At 35.2% G+C, this 21,089-nt stretch overlaps 1 protein-coding gene across 4 annotated transcripts in view; it reads right to left on the reverse strand.

Annotated features, from left to right (window-relative positions):
* The window catches only part of KLHL13 (kelch like family member 13), a 308,520-nt gene that overhangs the window by 89,204 nt on the left and 198,227 nt on the right, over nt 1-21,089 (reverse strand). For all 4 annotated transcript variants that reach the window (XM_036270593.1, XM_036270594.1, XM_036270591.1 and 1 more), the window contains one exon: nt 4,715-4,856. In XM_036270593.1, coding sequence (XP_036126486.1) covers nt 4,715-4,856 — 142 coding nt within the window. The remainder of the gene's footprint in view (nt 1-4,714; nt 4,857-21,089) is intronic.

Below are 21,089 nucleotides of genomic sequence, written 5' to 3' on the forward strand. Positions count from 1 at the left end.
ACACAAATCAAAACCACAAGATAGCACATTACACCTACTAGTATAGCTATCACCAAAAAGACAAAATAAATGTTGGCAAGAATATGGAAAAGTTGAAACTCTCATGCACTGCCCATGGGAATGTGAAATGGTGCAGATACTTTGGAAAACACTCTGGAAGTTCTTTAAAAAATTAGGATAGAATTACTATATGACTCACCAATTCCATTCCTGGGTATCCATGAAAGATCAATGAAAACACATCCACACAGACACTTGTACATGAATGTTCACAGTAGCATTATTGATAATAACCAAAAAGTTGAAATATCCCAAATGTCCATCAATGGATGAATGGATTTTAAAAAGTGGCATGGAATATTATTCAGTCATAAAAAGGACAGAAGTACTGATGCATGCTACAATGTAGATGAACATTGAAAGCATTATGCTAAGTAAAAGAAACTAGTCACTAAGTAAAAGAAACTAGTACAATTCTATTAATATGAAATGCTCAGAATAAGCAAATCTATAGAGACAGTGGGTAGATTAATGCTTGCCTAGGGTTGGGGAAGGGATTGGGAGTAAGTGGGGAGTGACTGTTAATGAATACAAGGTTTCTCTTTGAGGGGATGATAATGTTCTACATGGATTGTGGTGATATCTTCAAAACCCTATGAATATATTAAAAACCATTGAATTGTACACTTTAAATGGGTGAATACATGGTATATAAATTGTATCTCCATAAATCTGTTTGTTTTTTTTTAAGCAATGAAGGTGCTAGGAAGGGTTTCATTCAATGAATTACCATAGGATTGGGTAGCAAAAGAAAGATGTTGATAACCTTGGTAACAAAATGAAGTCAAAGGATGAAAGTTTTCCATAAGTACGCACAACTAGAGTAATGGGAAAGGAGTAAGGAAAATGAAATAATCCTTGGTTTTTACCAATTACTACTTAAGCAAATGCTACTTAATCTTTCTTACTTAAATAAAAGTATTTTACACTGCTAATTCCATCATGGATTCTCCTGAGATTTGTTGGAGGTTCTAGGAATCGAAGTCTATTAAGTATCAAAATTCTTTCCAGGCACTTTCTTTGACAGCCTAGATTGTAAAGCCTATTTAATGGAGACGACTAATCTGTTACAGCAGATCAAGCCCACCAGATAGACACTTTATTTGGAAAATCCATCACTTCTGATCAGCTACATTTTCTCTAAAACCTTCCCTGTTTGGCTCAAATGGAAAGAAAATAAATTATACACCTTACTTTCACATAAATTGTCACATTTAATCCTCATATCTCTTACCTACATTACAGATAAGGAAGCTGGCCCAAGGAGGATAAATGAATTCCCCAAGGTCACATACCTAGCTGCTAAGTGGTAAAACTAGGATTCCAGTTATGTCCTAAACATATGTCCTTTCCATTACAGTTATGCAGTGGGTAATTCTTCAGCGTGAGACTTCTTAAAACAGCCTCTCCCCACGGATCTGATCCCTTGACAGACAGCTACTTTCAATGCCTTTTGAAGCTTAAGTTTGTGTGATTGCTAATTTTAAAACAATGGTAGCATTTACACATTAAACACTTTTCTAGTTCATTCCGTTAGCAACCATACATCTAAGATTAAATACAAAAAAAAAAAAAAAATGGTCCCTGTTAGTGCTTGTACTTAATGATTTCCGTTTGTGAGAATATAATTTTAATAGACTTATAAAAAGAATATACAAAGTTTTTCAAAAGCACTATAAATTGGTAATTTTACACCACCACAGAAAATATCAGAATGTAAAAAAATCATTTTAGGAAAGATTATCTTCACTTAATACACTCTCAGGTTACTTTTACATCACCATTCCTACCATCAGCCAGGACCATCAAAGACTGAGCTAAAACATGACAGAGCTAAGGGTTCTAAGACCCAGCTACATTTGTTTTGTTGACCATCATATATATTTTAATTACAAAGGTAATATGCAAAAATATTTCCATTGTAAAACAAATTAAACAGTGCGGGGGGGGGGGGGGGGGGTTATACAGAGCACAAAGTGTAAGATATCATTCACCAGCCTCTCTAATGCTTCAAAACCTTTTGTTATGCATTAACATTCATGTATATGTAAGAATATTGTGTATTTTTCTACAAATGGATGGGATTATAGAATATATATTGACCCGTTACTATTTTAATAACTTTATTGAGATGCAGCTAACCATAAAATTCACCTATTAAAAGTGTACAATTCAGTTGTTTTTAGTTTATTCACAGATAATATGGGCAACCATCTCCACAATCAATTTTAGGATATTTTCATCCCCTAAAAAAAAAAAAAAAACTGTATTCTTTAGCTATCACCCTTGAATCCTCACATTTTCTCCACCCCTAAGCAACCACTAGTCCCCTTTCTGCTTCTATTGGTTTCCAATTCTGGACATTTCATATAAAGAAATAATTTAATACATGGCCTTCTGTGACTAACTTCTTTTATGTAGCATAATGTTATCAAGGTTCATCTGTGTGTAACATGTTCCAGTACTTCATTCTTTTATGTAGCTGAATAATATTCCACTGTATGGCTATAGCACAATCGTCCTCTTACTTTTTTCATTTGATATAGTCTATCCATTCAATACATACAGATCTATCTTTCACTTTTTAGTGACTGCACATTACTACATTGTTGATGCAACGTAATTTAGGTAGTCATTTTCCTATGGATAGATATTTAAGGTAATTCCATTGTTTCCCCATTATAACATTAACTTATCACCATATGATATAAAGAGGAAAAGGAAGAGGTCACCTCTCCTGGTGGAAGACTGACTTTGCCTATAGAACACTGGTTCTAAAAGTATGTTCCTTAGACCTACAGTATCACCTGGGAACTTACTAAAAATGCACATTTCTGGGAGTGGGGACCAGTTTGCACTGTTTTAACAGCCTTCCTCCTTGTGATTCTGACACACACTAAAATTTGAGAACCAGTACTCTAAATCTGTTTCACTGCACTGTAGTGGTCCTCGTTATTTGGTTTAAAGTACATTTTAAAAATTAGCAGAACCAGTCCTGGCTGGTTTGACTAAGCAGTTAGAACATCGGCCCATAGACTGAAGGGTTGCTGGTTCAATTCCCCATCAAGGGCACATACCTGGGTTGCAGGTTTGATCTCCGGCCTGGTCAGGGTCATGCAGGAGGCAACCAGTCCATGTATCTCTCTCACATTGATATCTCTCTCTCTCTCTCTCTCTCTCTCTCTTCCACTCTCTCTAAAAATCAATGGAAGAATATCCTTGGGTGAGAACTAACAAAAAACAAAATAGCACAACCACAAAAATTGGCATTAACACATGACTATGGTCATGAATAAGGCAGAAGTATAGTAGTAAAGGGATATATGGGTTTCTTTGTATTTTCTTTAGAGAGAGTACTTTAATATAACAACAACAACAACAACAAAAACTTCCTCTCATGCTTCTCCTCTCTATTTGACCCATTATTCTCTTCTCCCATAGCCTTAAAAACAAACAAACAAACAAAAAAACAATTAAACCATTTACATAGAATTAAGATGCCAAGAGATAGAAATTGTTTCCTTCCTGACCCTCTCAGAACAATGAATCCTAAAAACCAGCTCCCATTAGAAACTGAAACATTGGAAAAACATGATCTCACTGATTCACACAGATGGGAACTATAAGGGAATTTAGAGATCCCCTAGTCAATAATCGTATTTTGGAGATAAGAAAAACGAAGCCCAGGGAAATTACATAACACAGCAAGGCCACACAGCAAGGATAAGCCTTCTCTCACCATGGTACCTATATATTATACTAATGCTATACTTTGCACTATATACATACTGCATTATTATAATGGTACTTGACCAGACACATTTAGATACATTTACAAATTCACCTAGGAAGATTTCTTTTAAACATACATTTAGAAAGATTTATTTTTCTTATCTTACTAAACAGAGAACACGGATAAAATTTAACTATAGAAGACAGTTATGAACATCCAGTATAATATGATGCTCCAAATCAGCAATACCCCCAGAGGTCAGGGAGTGTCCACAAGGGTCAGAAGTACTTGGACTCCTTATTCCAATGCTAAATACCTCCACATCGCAGTTCTGTGTGTTCTTTTGGCTTTCTATTGTTTTTCTGTCCTCTCCTTTGATGTAAGTTATTACTTCTTACATCTATCAGTGTATTTGCATCCAGCAGTCCTCATATTGTCAATGTGAGTTGTGACACCAAATAAATACAACCTTTAGAACTATGATAAAGGTGACAGTAAAATAAGTTGTGAGTGAAGAACTAGAACATTTAGTGTAGGGACTTTGTGATATTTATGTTGGCTGAGACATAATGAAAAGTTAATGTTGCCAGATACAATATTCTTTAAGTGGCATGACAGCAAGACCTCCTTTACACAAACAAAACAAAGAATAAACTCTGGGGATTTTTTTAATACCAGGAAGGTATACAGTTTTCCCCTCAAAGTTTCTCCTCTATTGTTTATTTGCTTTTTTAAAATTAATACACTTATTTTTTTAGAGTTTTTGGTTCACAACAAACTTGGGCAGAAAGTATAGAGAGTTTTCCTATAACCCTGTCCCCAAATGTGCACAATCTCCCCAATATTAACATCTCACACCACAAAAACCCTGGGTACTTTCTAAAGCTATGTAAAGACCACAAAAAGGACAGTTTAGATTACCTGTAACACCACAGAACTGTGGGTATTGCTGGTAAAGATGCGTGTGGCTCCTGCTTTGGAAGACTGCAAATGGGACGAGAGACCCATTTCGTTGCTTCCAAGGGACAATTTCATGTGTTGGTCTTCCTCTTCCACGAGAGATCTGAAAATTTGTTTAAATGGGAAAGAGAGGCAAATTAGAAGTTGTCATATAAATCACAGTAATGAGATTATTTCAAGAAATAATCACTCACTAGTACCAATCATCTGACTGTGGAATATACTGAATAGAATATACATGTACGTTTGCGAAAAGCTTCCCAAGATCAGTAAAGATAAATGAAAACTGAGAAATCAACCTAAAAGCTGTTTCAAAACCATAATCACAGAGGCTTTCATTTTTAGCTCCAAAGTAATTGCTTTTTGTATTTATTTGAATGTGCAGATAGCAATACAATCAAATTGTGTTATTCACAGTTAAAATTAATTTGGAATACCTACTTTTAGAAAGATAGAAATATCTCTTATTTACTGAAGTCACTATGCATCAGCTACTTGCCAAGAAATCTGTACACATGATCTCATATAAGCCTTTAAAATATCACCCTGGCCAGTTTGGCTCAGCGGTTAGAGTGGTCCAGAGAGACCTGGGTTCGGTTCTGGCTAAGGGCACGTACCTCAGTTGCAGTTTGTCCCCGGCCCTGGTTGGGTCGTGCGGGTGGCAACCACTTGATGTATCCCTTTCACGTCGATGTTTCTCTCTCTCTCTCTTCCTCCCACTCTATCTGGACAAAAAATGGAATAAATGTCCTCGAGTAAGGATTAAAAAAATATATATCCACTGCAATAGGTACTATGATTATGTTGTTTTTATTAAAGATAGGAAAAATTAGCTACAAATGGGTTTTAAATAACTGACCTTAGGTCACAATCATTTTTAAGTTGTTGGGTCAGGGTTTGAATCTAAGTCTAGTCCTGTTCCAAACTCTAAAGGTCCCATTATTGACTGTGATATATTACAACTTTATTTCCTCTTGTGTTGTTATAATTCTAATCAACCCAAAATGAACAAACATTTTTGCACATTAAATTTTTTTGTTTTCTAGCAGTATCTCTCACTTATCAGTTTGGGGTTATTTTTTATATGATTTTATTGATTTTTTTAGCGAGAGAGGAAGGGAAAGAGAGAGAAACATCAATGTGAGAACAAAATATTGATCGGCTGCCTCCTGCATGCCCTCTACTGGGGATCGAGCCTACACCCCAGGCGTGTGCCTACACCCCAGGCGTGTGCCCTGACCAGGGATCGAACCGGGACCTCTCAGTCCATGGGGGCAACATTCAATCTACTGAGCCACGCCTGCTAGGCTTGGGTTATTTTGATAAACAACTATAGTCTATTGGCATTTCTATCCTTTCAAAGAAATAAATAATTAAAAAAATAAATACAAGTTATACCCATGTATATTACACCAGTAACATTTAGGGCCATCAAAAAAGACTAGAGAACAGTAGTCAACAGATCAGTTAGTTCCACAGAGAATATATCAAAATATTTAATAGTTAACCTTAGTTAGGTTACACTAAAAATGACCATCATGGTAAAACCTTTCATTATTCCTTAGACCAGGTTGGCTTGTGTTTACTTAGGTATATGTTACTAAAATTGTCTCTGAATAATCTGCCTAAGAGCAGAAAGCTCATAGCTCTGAATGCACCTGTGCATTCATGATGCAGACTGCTAAAACTGCCATTAGAAAATAAGGAGGAAGAATGGATTTTCAAGTGCTAGAACTCTGTATTTTTCCTACTTATCTGTAACTGCCTAAATGTTGAATTATTTGTTTATCTAACTCCAGTCTATCCAATATCATAAAGATTTCACTTTTTCCCTATCATACCTATAATCTAAGTTGATTGGTTTTAACAACGACAACAACAAAAGTGTATAACTATACCAGACTTTTAATAAAGATCCTGCTTTTTAAATTCTGAAACCAACCAGCAATAATCAGCAAAAATTCTGGCCTTGAGGGTGACATCAACTTTTCTTAATGATATTAAAGCCACAGTATAATAAAAGATAAATTAATAATATAGGACCATGTTTTATTCAACTCTCATGGATATTTAATAAAGAGAATAATTTAAATAAGATTTTCACAAGCATAAAAGGAAATGAATATGGCTTTTCACTAGTTTCAGAAAGAACTTTAAAAGAATTAAATTATATACATGATATATACCATACACACACTCACATACACTTTTAAAGAGCTTTTGCAGATAGACATTTAACATTTAAGCATCAACTGGAAAAGTGCATAATAGACTGATGGTGATTATTATACATAACCAGAAAATTAATGGGATATTCAAGCACAATTTTTTTTTATCATTTTCTGTATTCCATGCCCAGAACCTGGCACATGAGAGGTTCAATATATGCCATGTGAATGAATACAGAATCTCATTTCCGTGGGTCATTCTAAAGTCATCTCTTTATCTTGTAGTGCTTTAAATGACCATCAATTGTCATTTTTATGGAATCACAGATGTAACTGGGAAAGGAGTAAAGCTAAAACCACATTGCCCTTATTACATATTCTGGAAATTGCTTTTTTAAAAAAAATAAACCAGAGATAACAACTGTTGATTTGTCATTTGTTTCATGCTCTTGAAACTGAAAAGCAGAATATGAAAATGCAGCCCTTTCTTGGCAAAATAATATGACTCGCTCTCTAATTAATTACTTCAAAAGCCAAAGAAGCTTTCACTAAAATCATCTTCTTCATGACTTTTTATCAACATCTTTTGACTTTTTAACATTTAGAATACTCCCTATTATTTCTGCATCAGTAACAGTATATACCATGTCACCCTTCCCAGCAGATTCAATATTCTCTTATATCTCTTTTTCATTAAGCTTACTGAGTGGATGTGAAGAGCATTGGTCTTCAACACTGCAAGGATGTTAAATCTCTCTGCAATCCCCAGGTCACAATTCTATCAAACTATCCTTAAAGAAATTATCACATGAGTAATTCCAAATAGAAATAACATTTTAAACTATTTTTTTTTCAAGTCATATGGTTAAAAGCAATATAAAGACCAGTGGTTCTCAGTAGGAGAAGGGGGACCAAGGGGATATTTGCCTCCCCTTTCCCATGTCTGGCAATCTTTAGAGATATTTTTTTTATCCTCACCCGAGGACATTTTTCCATATTTTGTTCAGATAGAGTGGGAGGGGGAGAGAGAGAGAGACATCAACGTGAAAGGGACACATCGAGTGGTTGCCACCCGCACAACCCAACCTGGGCCGGAGACAAACTGCAACCGAGGTACATGCCCTAAGCAGGAACCGAACCCAGGTCTCTCTGGACCACAGGATGACGCTTTAACCACTGAGCCAAACTGGCCAGGGCTAGAGATATTTTTTTAATGTTGCAGGGGAAAGGGGTTCTGTGCTACTGTCTGATGGGATGCTGCTAAACATCTCCGCATCAAAAATGTATACTGGCAAAAATGTCAAGAGTGCCAAGGTTGAGAAACCCTGATACAGAGGTATTAACCTCCTTAAGAAAAAAAATTTCTAAAGCAATTTCATGTTCTAAATAACTTCCCAGTAGAGAGTTGAATGCATGAGGTAATGCTGGCAATGAGAAACACAGTAGGATTATTAATTAAAACTCTTCCAAGACTATCTAATAATAAAATATCTCTGTTTTTTCTTGGCAAGATAATATGGCTGGCTTTCAGATTATTAATTAATGGCCCATCAATTTGAAAAGTCAAGTGTTTACAGTAGATAAGTAGATAATGACTTTGAAGTGTATACGACAATTATGCAGGAAACATTTTGTTCTATATAAACTCATGTAAGAATAATAATTTAATTCTGCTTAAAACAATTGTTATTTGGATTAGCTTTTACATGCTAACTTAGAATCAAGCAAATCCTGCCCAAATGGTTCCATTTCATCAACACTATAAAATTAGTCATAGGAGAGATTGTGTTCATCAATTTTCTTTCTAAAAATCAAATCTTTTTGCTACAATTATCTGTATATTGCTACCAGGCCACACCCACCCATCCCACTAAGGCTGAACACATCTTATTTTCTAAACAATGACCAACCATACAGCACAGAAGCAACCTTTCACAAAGTATACATGAATCAGTCAACTGTGCTTGCTCAAAGAGAACAATTGCTTTTCCTAAGAGCACTGTCTGATCATTTTACTGAAAGCATTGCAAAAGTGGTCAAACTGAAAATATACACACTATAGCATTTCTTTGTACTGTTATTTGAAGACAAAAAAAAATAGAAAGTCTAAGCAATTGATATGTTAACAGGGTGATGCTAATATTATAATCTTACCTCAAAAACTTCCATATTTTAAAAATTACCCCCAAGGGAACTGTGTAAATAATATGAGCAGATAATTCATAAAGATAAAAGTACAAATGATTAACAGAAAAATGTTCAACCTCATTAGCATTTCAGAATATGCAAATTAAAGATCCCATCTTTAAACATATAAATTTATCAAAGAATAGAGTGGAATATATATTCTCAACATTACTAGTGCAAACATGTATTAAGCCCCTGCTGTCTATGATTCTGCTCACCCAAATGGAGTATTTAATGGAAATTTTAAAACCATCAAATGTGCAATCTTTTTCTTTTTATACTGAACGCCATGACAATAAAGGATTGTGTGTTATGTGTGCAATCTGGTAGGTGGGCTGCAGCAAGAGTGCGCTGTCAACCTGTTTCAAATATGTTTTCTACAATGAATAGTTCTGTAAAGGGAATAGTTTGGCAGGCATTCTATAAAGAACTATAAACTCCTAGAATTCAGTACAGCAATCGTGTTTGGTGGCATGCTACATGGGGAAAGGAAGAGTATCTCACAGTTGTATCATTTGGCTCCAAAACCTCAAACCCAACACTCATCAATCTCTACAAAAAAAAAAAAAAAAAGTAACCCTGTAAAATCCACTCAAATGAGTACTTTTGTGTTTTAAAAATGAGGTATCAACTTCATAAATCATAAACTGCACATTTCAATTTCGTAGTTTCGTAGTTTCTATCATTTTAAGCACCAGTTTAATGTTATACAGAAAGCCAGTGACTCACAGTTTATTGTCAATGAAAAGAGGACATTTTAGTACATGAAAATACTTTAAACGCTTGCCTTTTCTTGATAGAGAAGATATATGTGCCAACACATGCTCTGGCATGTTAACTTTTTACACCCAATGAAGAGCAGCAATTAACTTGCTATGAATACAAGATGTTAGTAGGATCTATTAATTTGCAGAAAAAAAGTACAGATTAACTCTATCAAAGTAGTTGTCAAGTTGTTTTCTTTACTTTCCCATATGTATGTAAATTTCTGAAGGGGAAAAATAAGTGAATTAGAGAAAAGCTAAGAAGGTAAAAGTATATTAACAACACCTTTATCTTTTCTCTAGTTAGTTCCCAATAAATTTCACTGTACTATGTTTGCTTGCAACCATTACATTATAAAGTGGTTAAACCTAACAATGTAGTCTAATAACATAATTCCACTGTAACAAAAGAATAAGGATTTGAGTTAGTGTCAAAAGTATTATACAAATATTATTATTCCCCAGAGTAGTAATGTTATCATAACTGAAAGTCAGTACCGGGTTGGTATACAAGAATAGCAACACTATCAAAACAAAACAAAAAATTAAAAGTAAGAGTAAAAGCCATGAATGGTATACAACAAGTGGTATATAAGAAGACAGATTGGTTCATCAAAGCACTGACTCATGCTTTGATTTTTCTATAGGTTCAAAATATGCATACTATATTAATTTAAAGGTATTAATAACTCTCTTACATCATAAAATTTAGAATCTTAACTCTTAACTCTTCATTACACCCCTCCCAAAAACTAAATTATATTCTCTCTCTCAATTACATTCTATTAAGAAAAATTTAGAGAAAGTTTTTTAAAAATCAGAAAAACTAGGCTGGTGTGGCTCAGCGGTTGAGCATGGATTGACCCATGCACCAAGAGATTGCAAGTCCGCTCAGTGGTTAGACCTTCTGCCTGTGGCCCAGAGAAGCCTGGGTTTGGTTCCCTCTAAGGGCACATACCTCGGTTGCAGTTTGTCCCCGGCCCTGGTTGGTCATACGGGAGGCAGCCACTCGATGTGTGTCTTTCATGTCGATGTTTCTCTCTCTCTCTTCCTCTCTCTCCCTCCCACTTTGTCTGGACAAAAATAAAAAAAATGTCCTCGGGTGAGGATAAAAAAAAAGAGAGAGACATCGCCGGTCGGATTCCCAGTCAGGGCACATGCCCAGGTTGTGAGCACGATCCCCAGTTGGGGGCACGCAGGAGGCGGTCAATTGATGTTCTCTCTCATTGATGTTCCTATCTCTCTCTCCTTCCCTCTCCCTTCTTGTCTCTCTCTAAAAATCAATAAAGAAAAAAAATTTTCTAATCAGAAAGAAAATTTCCAACTCATGAAAATAATATGTATAAAATAAGCTTGATATTTTCATTAAAAGAAAGACAAAAAAGTTAAAACTTAAAATATTGAAAGATCTGTCCTAACTAAAATGTTATTTACAGTATCATTGCATGAGGAAATTATAAATATCACAGCAAGTTCTCTTAATAAGACACATTACTTGCTGTTTAAGAAACTGTGGAAGATATATCTACTTAGTGAGGTGCTTGCCTGAAAGGAATTAAGAAAGATAAAGCTTTGGTTAGTTATTTGTATTTTTTAATACCATTAGTACAGTTGTCACTCAGTATCTGCAGGGGATTGGTTCCAAGACCCCACCAGATACCAAAATCTGCAGATGCTTAAATCTCTTATGTACATGGTGTAGAACAAAGAATACAGTCAACCCCCAAATCTCAGATCCCCAACCTCTAATCAAAAATAAAGATTTAGACTGAAAATATGGTTGGTTGAACCTGCAGATGCAAAACCTGGGGAAACAGAGGGCCAACTGTACATTATTGTCCACTTGTATTGAATTCACTAATGGAATTTGTTAGCATAGATGATAGAAAATAGCTGCTAATCTTTCCTAGGCTTTCTTTTCTGCTTCAGCAATACCAGAGCCCACAAAAAAGAAAATAAAAGTTCAAATGATTTTCCAAAGACTCTTCCTTATATGCCTACATCTGTCACATTTAAAATAACATCACATTAATAAATATCTGATGTCAGTTTTAACACAGGAATAAGATCGTTTACCCAGCACCTGCTGTGTACTAGGCATTTTGCCAGACACGTTTTCTATACTACTTAATCCTCATAACAATCCCATTTTAAAGACAGGAAACTGAAGAGTTTAAGACCTCACCATGAGTCTGGTAATTATGATTTGAACTCCAGTCTGATTCCAGAGCCCACATTGTTCTCATTACTACAAGCCTAAAAATGAAAAATAGAGTAGAGACCATAAAGCAAATGACATTTCAATGCTTAATTTATAAATACAAGTCGGATCTCAGAGAGACACATTCTGTTATAGGCAAGTCATTTTATGGTTGAATTAATCCAATTTAAAATTACCCACTTTTACCACCACTTCCATAAAAACAACATCAGTGTTAAAAATCTCATACCATTCTCCCAGTGCAAATGGGGTAAGAGGATAGCATATCCTAGAATGTAACTCAGGTCAAATTTAGGGGAACTTTACATTACTGATATCAACATTTAAAAGAACAGATTTTGAGTCCAAAGTCACTCATCACAAACACAGAAATATCATCATGACACAGTTGAGGAAATGAAGCTAACCAAATGGAATGACAAATGATACGCTATTAGATAACTATAAGAGGATGAAAGTTAATTGTTCAAACCATAAAGTGTTTGCTCTGAATATCTCATCCCTGTCCCTTAAAACCTTTAAAATTAATGTTTGCTCCCTCTATCTGCCATATTTCAAAACTTTCATCTTCCATCATCTTTGAAAATCCATATACCAATTAAACTACATCAAGCCTCATGCATCTAGACCAGAAACATCTTCTGTTTAGAAGCTTGGTTTATATCTTATTTATTCTTCACATTTCTTATAATATTTTAATGCAAGATTAGATAGATGATAGATGATAGATAGATAGATAGATGATAGATAGATAGATACATAGATAGATAGATAGATAGATGATAGATAGATGATACCTGAAGTAGAAATAAAAGAGTAACCAAAAGAATAAATTTATAAATGCTGATTCCACACCTACTATATAAAAAATATAAGTCAAAGCTCCCTGACTTTCAGAAGCCATATAAGGTAAGAGTATAAGAGTATACAAGTGGTAGTGGTGAGAGGGAGATGGTAATATGTACTTGTAGGTTGGGGAAAACAACATGTGCTCCCATTACTGTTAATAGCGCCCTTTCCACTGCACAGAGGGAGTAGTTATAATTCTCCGCCTGTACATTAGTTCTTTGGAAGGATGACCCACCCTATAGCTAGCACCATCCCTACCCACCAAGAAATTTAGCTATACCCAAGACTGGGAACATGACTTCTCATTCTTCAACCCCCAAATGAAGAAACTGAAATGGGAGCTGCAACTCCCAGGCCAACGTTCTTTAAAAGGAGATTTTTGCTCCTAGAACTTTTGTTAGGCATGGTGTCATTTTACTCCTATTACCTGTGGCTCACCAACTTGAAATTTGACTATTGTGTTATGGTGCATTTCAACGGAAAAGCATGTTATTAAATAATTCAGGTATCATCTATTTAAAATTTCAGTTTATTGAATATTCAAACCTCCAAGTTATCTAATTTGAGTTTATTATAAAGGCAGATTCCACAAACTCAAAAACCATTAGAAATCATTGAGAGAAATCTCTTTGGGAAAATGAGAACCATTAATCAAGTGGTAAAAATCCTATCCTTTCCTGTCTTTTCTAAATTTTCCAGTAATATTCAACTTCACAAAGTCAATAATTCATGACCAGGTCTTAGGGGGATATTTATTTTTCTTTAAAAAGGAAAAATAAAAACAAAACAGAGTAAAGCTTTCAAACTTAAAAAGTAATAGCCAATTGCATTCCATGTTTTAAGAATTATAACTGGCAGCTCTAAGAGTCCCACTGGTTCTATGTCTTCAAAGCCTCTAATAAATATAACAAATCTCAACCTTGATTTTGTAATGACCTAGAGGAATCTCTAAGTATTTCAATGAATGTGGTAAAATTTTCAGTATCAAATCAATCATGTTTTAATAGAATGTTTAATATGATTTAATCAAATCAATATTTTAATATGATGACCAGTATTTTTAAGACAAGGGAAGGTAATAAAAAAAGAAAAAATCATAAGACAGACTCTTAACCCAATGTGTCTGGGAATCACATTTAGGATAGTTCTATCAAGCTAATCTCACATATGGAGCTTTCAGAAACAAAGTGTCTAATTTAAGCACAATTTTTCATATTAAAAGTATTTTCCATTTTGTATGTAACTATCTGCCTTACCATTAAGGTTTTTTCATTAAACTTCGTTATAAGAATTTAAGTTATCCTTCTTGTACTTTGCTTACCATAAAACAAACAAACAAAAACAACAAAAAAACATATCATTGCTGATCTTAAGTTCTCAGATTTTTAGGAGATGGAAAAATTCTTTACTGTCACCTACAGCCCACGTACCTATCTACATATTCAAGTATCATATTCTAAGAGTAGAAATACAGTCTTCAACCCCAGAAATGACTTCTAATTTTTCTCCTCAAATGCCATCAGGATCCATCACTTTATTACACTCCTAGAAAACTATGTTAACTAAGATCACTATAATGCCTAGCTCCATATCACTATGCAATTCCATGATCTAGCTACAGACAGCTCTGCTAATGTAACAAAAATTGCTCTACACAAATAATTTTATGAGACTTTGCCCATTATGAGTAATACTAAGGAAGAAGTCTTTGAGCAAAGATTTTGTGTACCATGACTATAGTTGTTTGTCCAGAATATTAAATACTCTTCTTTAAAATGTTTTTCTTTATTGATATTTTAGAGAGAGAGGAAGGGAGAGAGAGATATAGAAACATTAATGAGAGAGAATATCGATAAGTTGCCTCCTGCACACCCCTACTGGGGACTGGGCCCACAGACTGGGCGGGTGCCCTGACCAGGAATTGAACCAGCAACCTCTTGGTGCATGGGTTGATGCTCAACCATTGAGCAACACCAGCCGGGCTATTAAATACTCTTTTTTTTTTTTTCCTCACCCTAGGACATTTTTGCATTTATCTTTAGATAGAGCAGGAGGGAGAGAGGAGGGAAGAGAGAGAGAGAAACATTGATGTGAGAGAGACACATTGACTGGTTGCCACCCACAGAACCCCAACCGGACCCGGGAACAAACTGCAACCGAGGTACATGCCCTTAGCGGGAACCGATTCCAGGTCTCTGTGGTCCATAGGCCAACGCCCTAACCGCTGAGCCAAACCGGCCAGGGTTATTAAATACTCTTAATAAAATTGGTATTTATTTTCTGGAAGAAAGTCTGTTGTGTTTGTTTGTTTTTAGGGGTAGATGCAAAGTATAATTCTTTGGGGGGATCTACTACTTGGGTAAAGTGTTTCTTTTTAGGAAAATTGAGGCCTCTGGCTTAAAGAGTATGTATGTTTGTATACTTGGGTGGAACTCAAAAAGGGTAGAAGCAAACCATCATCATTTAAATAATATGACAGAGTAGGCATCAAGTATTCACACTTCTCAGTCATTTAAATGGGAATTTTGCCCTGGTCAATGTGGCCCAGTTGGTTGGGTATTTGTCCCATGCACTGAAAGGTTGCTGGATTGATTCCCTGTCAGGGTACATGATCAGTTACAGAATAGATCCCCTGTAGGGGGTGTGCAGGAGACAGTCAATTGAGGTTTCACTCTCACATCGATTTCTCTCTCTCTCTCATCTTCCTCTCTCTCTAAAAATATCAATAAAAACTCTTTAAAAATAAATAAATGGGGTCCAGCAGGTGTGGGCTGTGGGCTCTATCCTCAGTGGGAGGGTATGCAGGAGGCAGCCAAATGATGTTTCTCTCTCATTAATGTTTCTATCTCTCTCTCCCTATTCCTTCCTTTCCCTCTAAAATCAATTAAAACATTTAAAAGTAAAATAAAATAAAAATAAATAAGTGGGAGTTTTAACTAGAACATAATTGGAGCATTATCAGACTGTATGTGTGTGTGTGTTTTCAGAAGCTATGAATTTTGAAATAGTAATGAAGTACTGATTTATCTAATTGAGATAAATAAGAGAAAGGTATATTAAGAAGGAAAAAGAGAAACATTCCTTTCCTTCCTTCCACACAGTCCTTAAATACCAATTTATACCCCTGGACAGTTTTCTCAGTGGTTAGAGCATTGGCCTGTGGACCAAAAAGTTGAGGCTTTAATTCCTGGTCAAGGGCACGTACCTTGGTTGCAGGTTCAATCCCCAGCCCTAGTCATGGTCGTGTGGGAGGCAACCAATCGATGTGACTCTCTCACACAGATGTCTCTCTCTCTCTTTATCTCTCTCTCTCGTTCTCTCTCTCTGTCTCTCTACCCCTCCCTCCCCCCCACTCTATCTGAAAATCAATGGAAAAATATCCTCTGGTGAAGATTTTAAAAATTATAGTTTCTGACCCTCAGAGTGCAAGTGAGAAGGAGACAGGGAAGCATCACCACATAAGTGAGGATAGCAAAGAGTCACAGTTTTAAAAATTTGTACAGCTAGTTGTAAAGTGCTACTTTAAATGGTACTACCCTCTCCGCACCTACAACAGCTATTACTTGAAGTGATAAGTCATTAAAAATCTCCAAAATCTAAACTTTTCATAGATCATGCTTTAATGAGAAAATTGTTTTTTTTTAAAAGGTACTCTCAATGAAAATAAATTTGATGACATAATTCTTGATTGTTTCTTGGAAGTTTGGTCAGTCAGAATAAAGTTCAGGCATCTCAAATGTATCCAGATGTCATACATTCAAGAGAGACATAGATAGGATACTTTAAATTTTAAAAGAAAAGTGTTATCCCAGCCGGTGTGACTCAGTGGTTGAGCGTCAGCCCATACACCCAAAGGTCACCAGTTCGATTCCCGGTCAGGACATATGTGCAGGTTGTGGGCCCAATCCCCAGTGGGGAGCATGCAGGAGGCGACCAATCAATGTTTTCTCACATCGATGTTTCTCTCTCTCTCTCTCTCTCTCTCTCTCTCTCTCAAATCAATAAAGAAAAAAATTGTTATCATCAAAATACATCAGTCATCTCTAACTCTAGCTTCTTCCCCATGTTCCATGTCTAGTCAACTGTCAAAGTACTACTGACTATCTCTCTACTATGCTCCTATCTTTCACCACATCTCCACTCTCACTGCCCTTACAACTTCTGGTATCTATTATTAATTCTCATTTGAATTTGGTCATTAATATAAATTATATATTTGTTATAGTATGTCTTCTTCACATACTGTGATTGTATTTATAGCTCTGAAAGTCACCTCTTTGCTCAAAGAATTCAATGACTTCTCACTACTTGCTGAACAAAGCCACACTCTTGAATTGAAGGCTTCTTGGATTAGCCCTCCTTAACTAATCACATATTCCAACAAATAATTAAAAATAAGTGTATATTTAATGATTAGAGAATAAAACTATCATTGTTTTGCTTTAGAACATGTAATTTTATACTTATCAACATCTATGCCTTTTTTCTATTGTTAACCAAATAATGTGTAAAAGTCATTTTATTTAAATATTTTGATAGAAGAAAAATTTACTTAATTTAAATTGAATATCTGCTAAACCTTTGCAATTAGATTGAAGCCCTTTTAAGTATAAAAAATTCAGAAGATAAGTAAACATGAATGATTTTTTATTACTAATTTTAAATTTATTTCTGCTACACCCTAGGTCACATTTCTTTTTTCCCTCGTCCCTCATTCCTTTTTTCAAACCATACATACAAAACACATCACCATTTAAATGCAAACATATTTTATTTGAAACATACATGTATCTAGTTTTCTCCATTATGGTAAAGGACATGTAAAAATAAGTAAAAAACAAACTCTTCACTTTAAGAGTAGCTGCTGTCTTGGGACACATTATAATCTTATTTTATCAAATGATAATTTGATGAACCATGACTAAAGTATTCTGGTTACTGGTAAATTGTTTCTACTAAAATTACTTTCAGTCTGTAACAACATCATGGTATTTATCAGCAAGCAAGGAACAGAATCGGGGTTTTGGATTAGTTCTCTTTATAGTAAAGATAGCCGTAATTTGCTTTCTAAGAAGACTATAACTGTTATAGTATTACATTTTAGATTACTGCATATATCAAATGATAAAATTTGACACTCTTAAGTAAAGTGCTTTGCACAGGGCTACAGACTTCAAAACCGTACTCCTTAAATTCATTCATCTACTCAACATTATTGAGCACCTACTATGTTCCAGGCATCTCACAAGGAGATAGGTAAACAAAGAGCGGGCAGGATACTTTCTTGCAAAGAAATCACAATAAAAGAAAGAATTACTTTCAAAGGACTAAATGATATAAAAATAATAATAAATTATCAACATTGTCTATTAACAAATACCATGTAGCATAATTCATATAAACCATAGTAACAAAACTAACTGCAAATGTTATTCCCTAATACAGAAGTGTATGAGTTCATGTTTAGCACATAAGCACCAAATAAAAAAATAAATAACATCAACTTTCCTTACTATTATTTTATTTTAAAGGAGTATTCATCCCAGACCAGGCTATCTTCAAGGCTGAATTAGCAATTGAACAATATCCATTATTCAAAATTATAATCTGTAATTATAATTGTATAAAAGAAAGCCAAAACTTATGATGATGCAATGGTGCATCTCATCATTTGAGAAAAACGCAGTTTCTAATTGCATCTATCTATACATTTCAGTAATCTGTCTAACAAAAATATTCTAATGAGCAGGTCTCGAGTCTATTTAAGATAAAAATTCTGACCCTGGCCGGTTTGGCTCAGCGGTTAGAGCATCGGCCCGTGGACCAGTGAGCCGTGGTTTCAACTCTGGTCAAGGGCACGTACCTCAGTTGCAGTTTGTCACCGGCTCTGATCGGGTCACGAGGGAGGCAACCAGTTGATGTGTCTCTCTCACATCAATCTCTCTCTCTCTCTCTCTCGCTCGCTCTCGCTCTCGCTCTCGCTCTCGCTCTCTCCCTTCTTCCCACTCTAATGATAAACAGAAAAATATCCTTGGGTGAGGATTAAAAAACTATTTTGGTTGCAGTTCCACAAACTTTCATTTAGCTGTGAATCATTTAGAAGTGATTACATGCACACAATCTTTGTAGGAAAATGGTCATAGTGAATGAAAATCACTTCAGTTTGGTGATGCTAAGGTATTGGGTGATCTATTCACAACTAAAATCATCCATATACTTTTCAAAATTCTATTTCAAATATTGGGGGTCCACCCAAATAAAAGCTAGATCAAACTGAGTTAATTAGGAACATGGTTCACTGTAGAACAAGAGAAAAGTTGCAATGAAATCACATGTATTAATATTCATTTGTAATACAGTTGATGGAATGGAATAAAATAATAAAAAAGGAACGGGCTAATCATCATATACAAACATACACAAATGGAGGAAAAATTATCCGACATAAATACCACATTTATTTTTCAAGGCATAATGGTATGACAAAGAGTGATTTCTAAGGTTCCTTCCAGCTCTTGGTTTCAAAGAACACTGGATATGATAATTATTCTCTTTTTGAGATGTCATGGTCTTATGTCACTGACCAGTGAAAAGCACTGTATTTCTGAAACCAGAAAAACAAAAAGTGAGAATGGAGGATATTACAGGGCAAGTTGTAAATGAAGAGCAAAGATCATTTAGAATTTTTACAAACACGTGCAGTGGAAGACTTTAATGTAGGAGGAAAGAAGAGGGAGTGAGGGAAGGGGCAAAGGGATGGCAAAAGCACTAGTTTAGCCCAGTTGTTCACAAACACTCAAGTGAACTTGCCACTCCAATTAGTCATTCTCATAATGTTTCATTCTCAAAAATTTAGTGCTCTAAAATACAGTAACCCAAGCCTTTTATTTATTTATTTTATCCTCACCCAAGGATATTTTTCCATTTTTTGTACAGATAGAGTGGGAGGGAGAGAGAGGAAGGGAGAGAGAGAGAGAAACATCGACGTGAAAGGACACATCGAGAGGCTGCCACCCTCACGACCAACCAGGGCCGGGGACAAACTGCAACCGAAGTACGTGCCCTTAGCGGGAACCGAACCCGGGTCTCTCCGGACCGCAGGCCGACGCTCTAACCGCTGAGCCAAACCGGCCAGGGCAGTAACCCAAGCCTTTTAAATAAAAAAGTCAATCAAACCCCTGCACCTTCCATAATAGGAAACAGACAGTGTCTAGAGAATTAAATAACTGGTTCTGAGTTCAGAACATCCCTCCACTTATCTCCAAGTTTAGAAATGCCATTTTTCAGGCCATAGTAATTTGCTGGACAATCAGGTTTTATGATCAATAACTGAGTGGCATAGACAGTCCTCATCTGTTATTTTATTGTTACTATGTCAGTCAATAGATATTAACTAATGTCCAAATTTCAGTATTTTCCCTTGCACCAAGCACTGAAAGGCATTAGCAAGGTAACAATCACATAATCATATGTCACTGATTCTGTAATATGTTTTGAAGATTTTTGAAAGGTTCTTTCTCAACAATTTGCATTATCTATATGACTTTTCAGAGACATATGAGGACCTGCTAGTTGTTAACTACTATTTTCTTGTAGCCTTTATGCTTTATTCTTAAAAGTCTTTTGCATAAACTGAAAATACTTTGAGAAAGTGGAAAGAAATGCAGAGTTCTTTGAAATTTTTTCTTCAGTTCATCAATACAATAAAAGGCAATCACCATCAATCAATTTGTATTATACACTCACTGTACTGGTTTTTAGACAGCTCTAATATCAGTGGAGTAATTTGGAATGCTTCTGCTTATTACATAAAACTTGATTAAGAAAACGAATTCCATGATTTTATTCAAGTGGTGGCACTAATGTTTATTAGCTTTTAAAAGGAGACTTGGACCATGCAAACCATCTCAAAAACTGCGTGAATTTTAATAAGGCAAGAAATAATACATTTTTAAATGACTAATATCTTAAACTCATATCTGCATTTTATGTGTTTGTGTATACTTGGAAATTCTATGTATGCAATTAATTTGTTCTTATTTTATAGGACTGGGAGCATAACAAAAGTTTAAATAGTAGAGCTTGTTTTCATGATACTTTCAACACAACCCCAGATTATAAATCTGTCACTCTGTATTAATCTTTTT

Source organism: Molossus molossus, unplaced genomic scaffold, assembly GCF_014108415.1.
Source record: "Molossus molossus isolate mMolMol1 unplaced genomic scaffold, mMolMol1.p scaffold_m16_p_2, whole genome shotgun sequence".
NCBI lineage: Eukaryota > Metazoa > Chordata > Mammalia > Chiroptera > Molossidae > Molossus > Molossus molossus.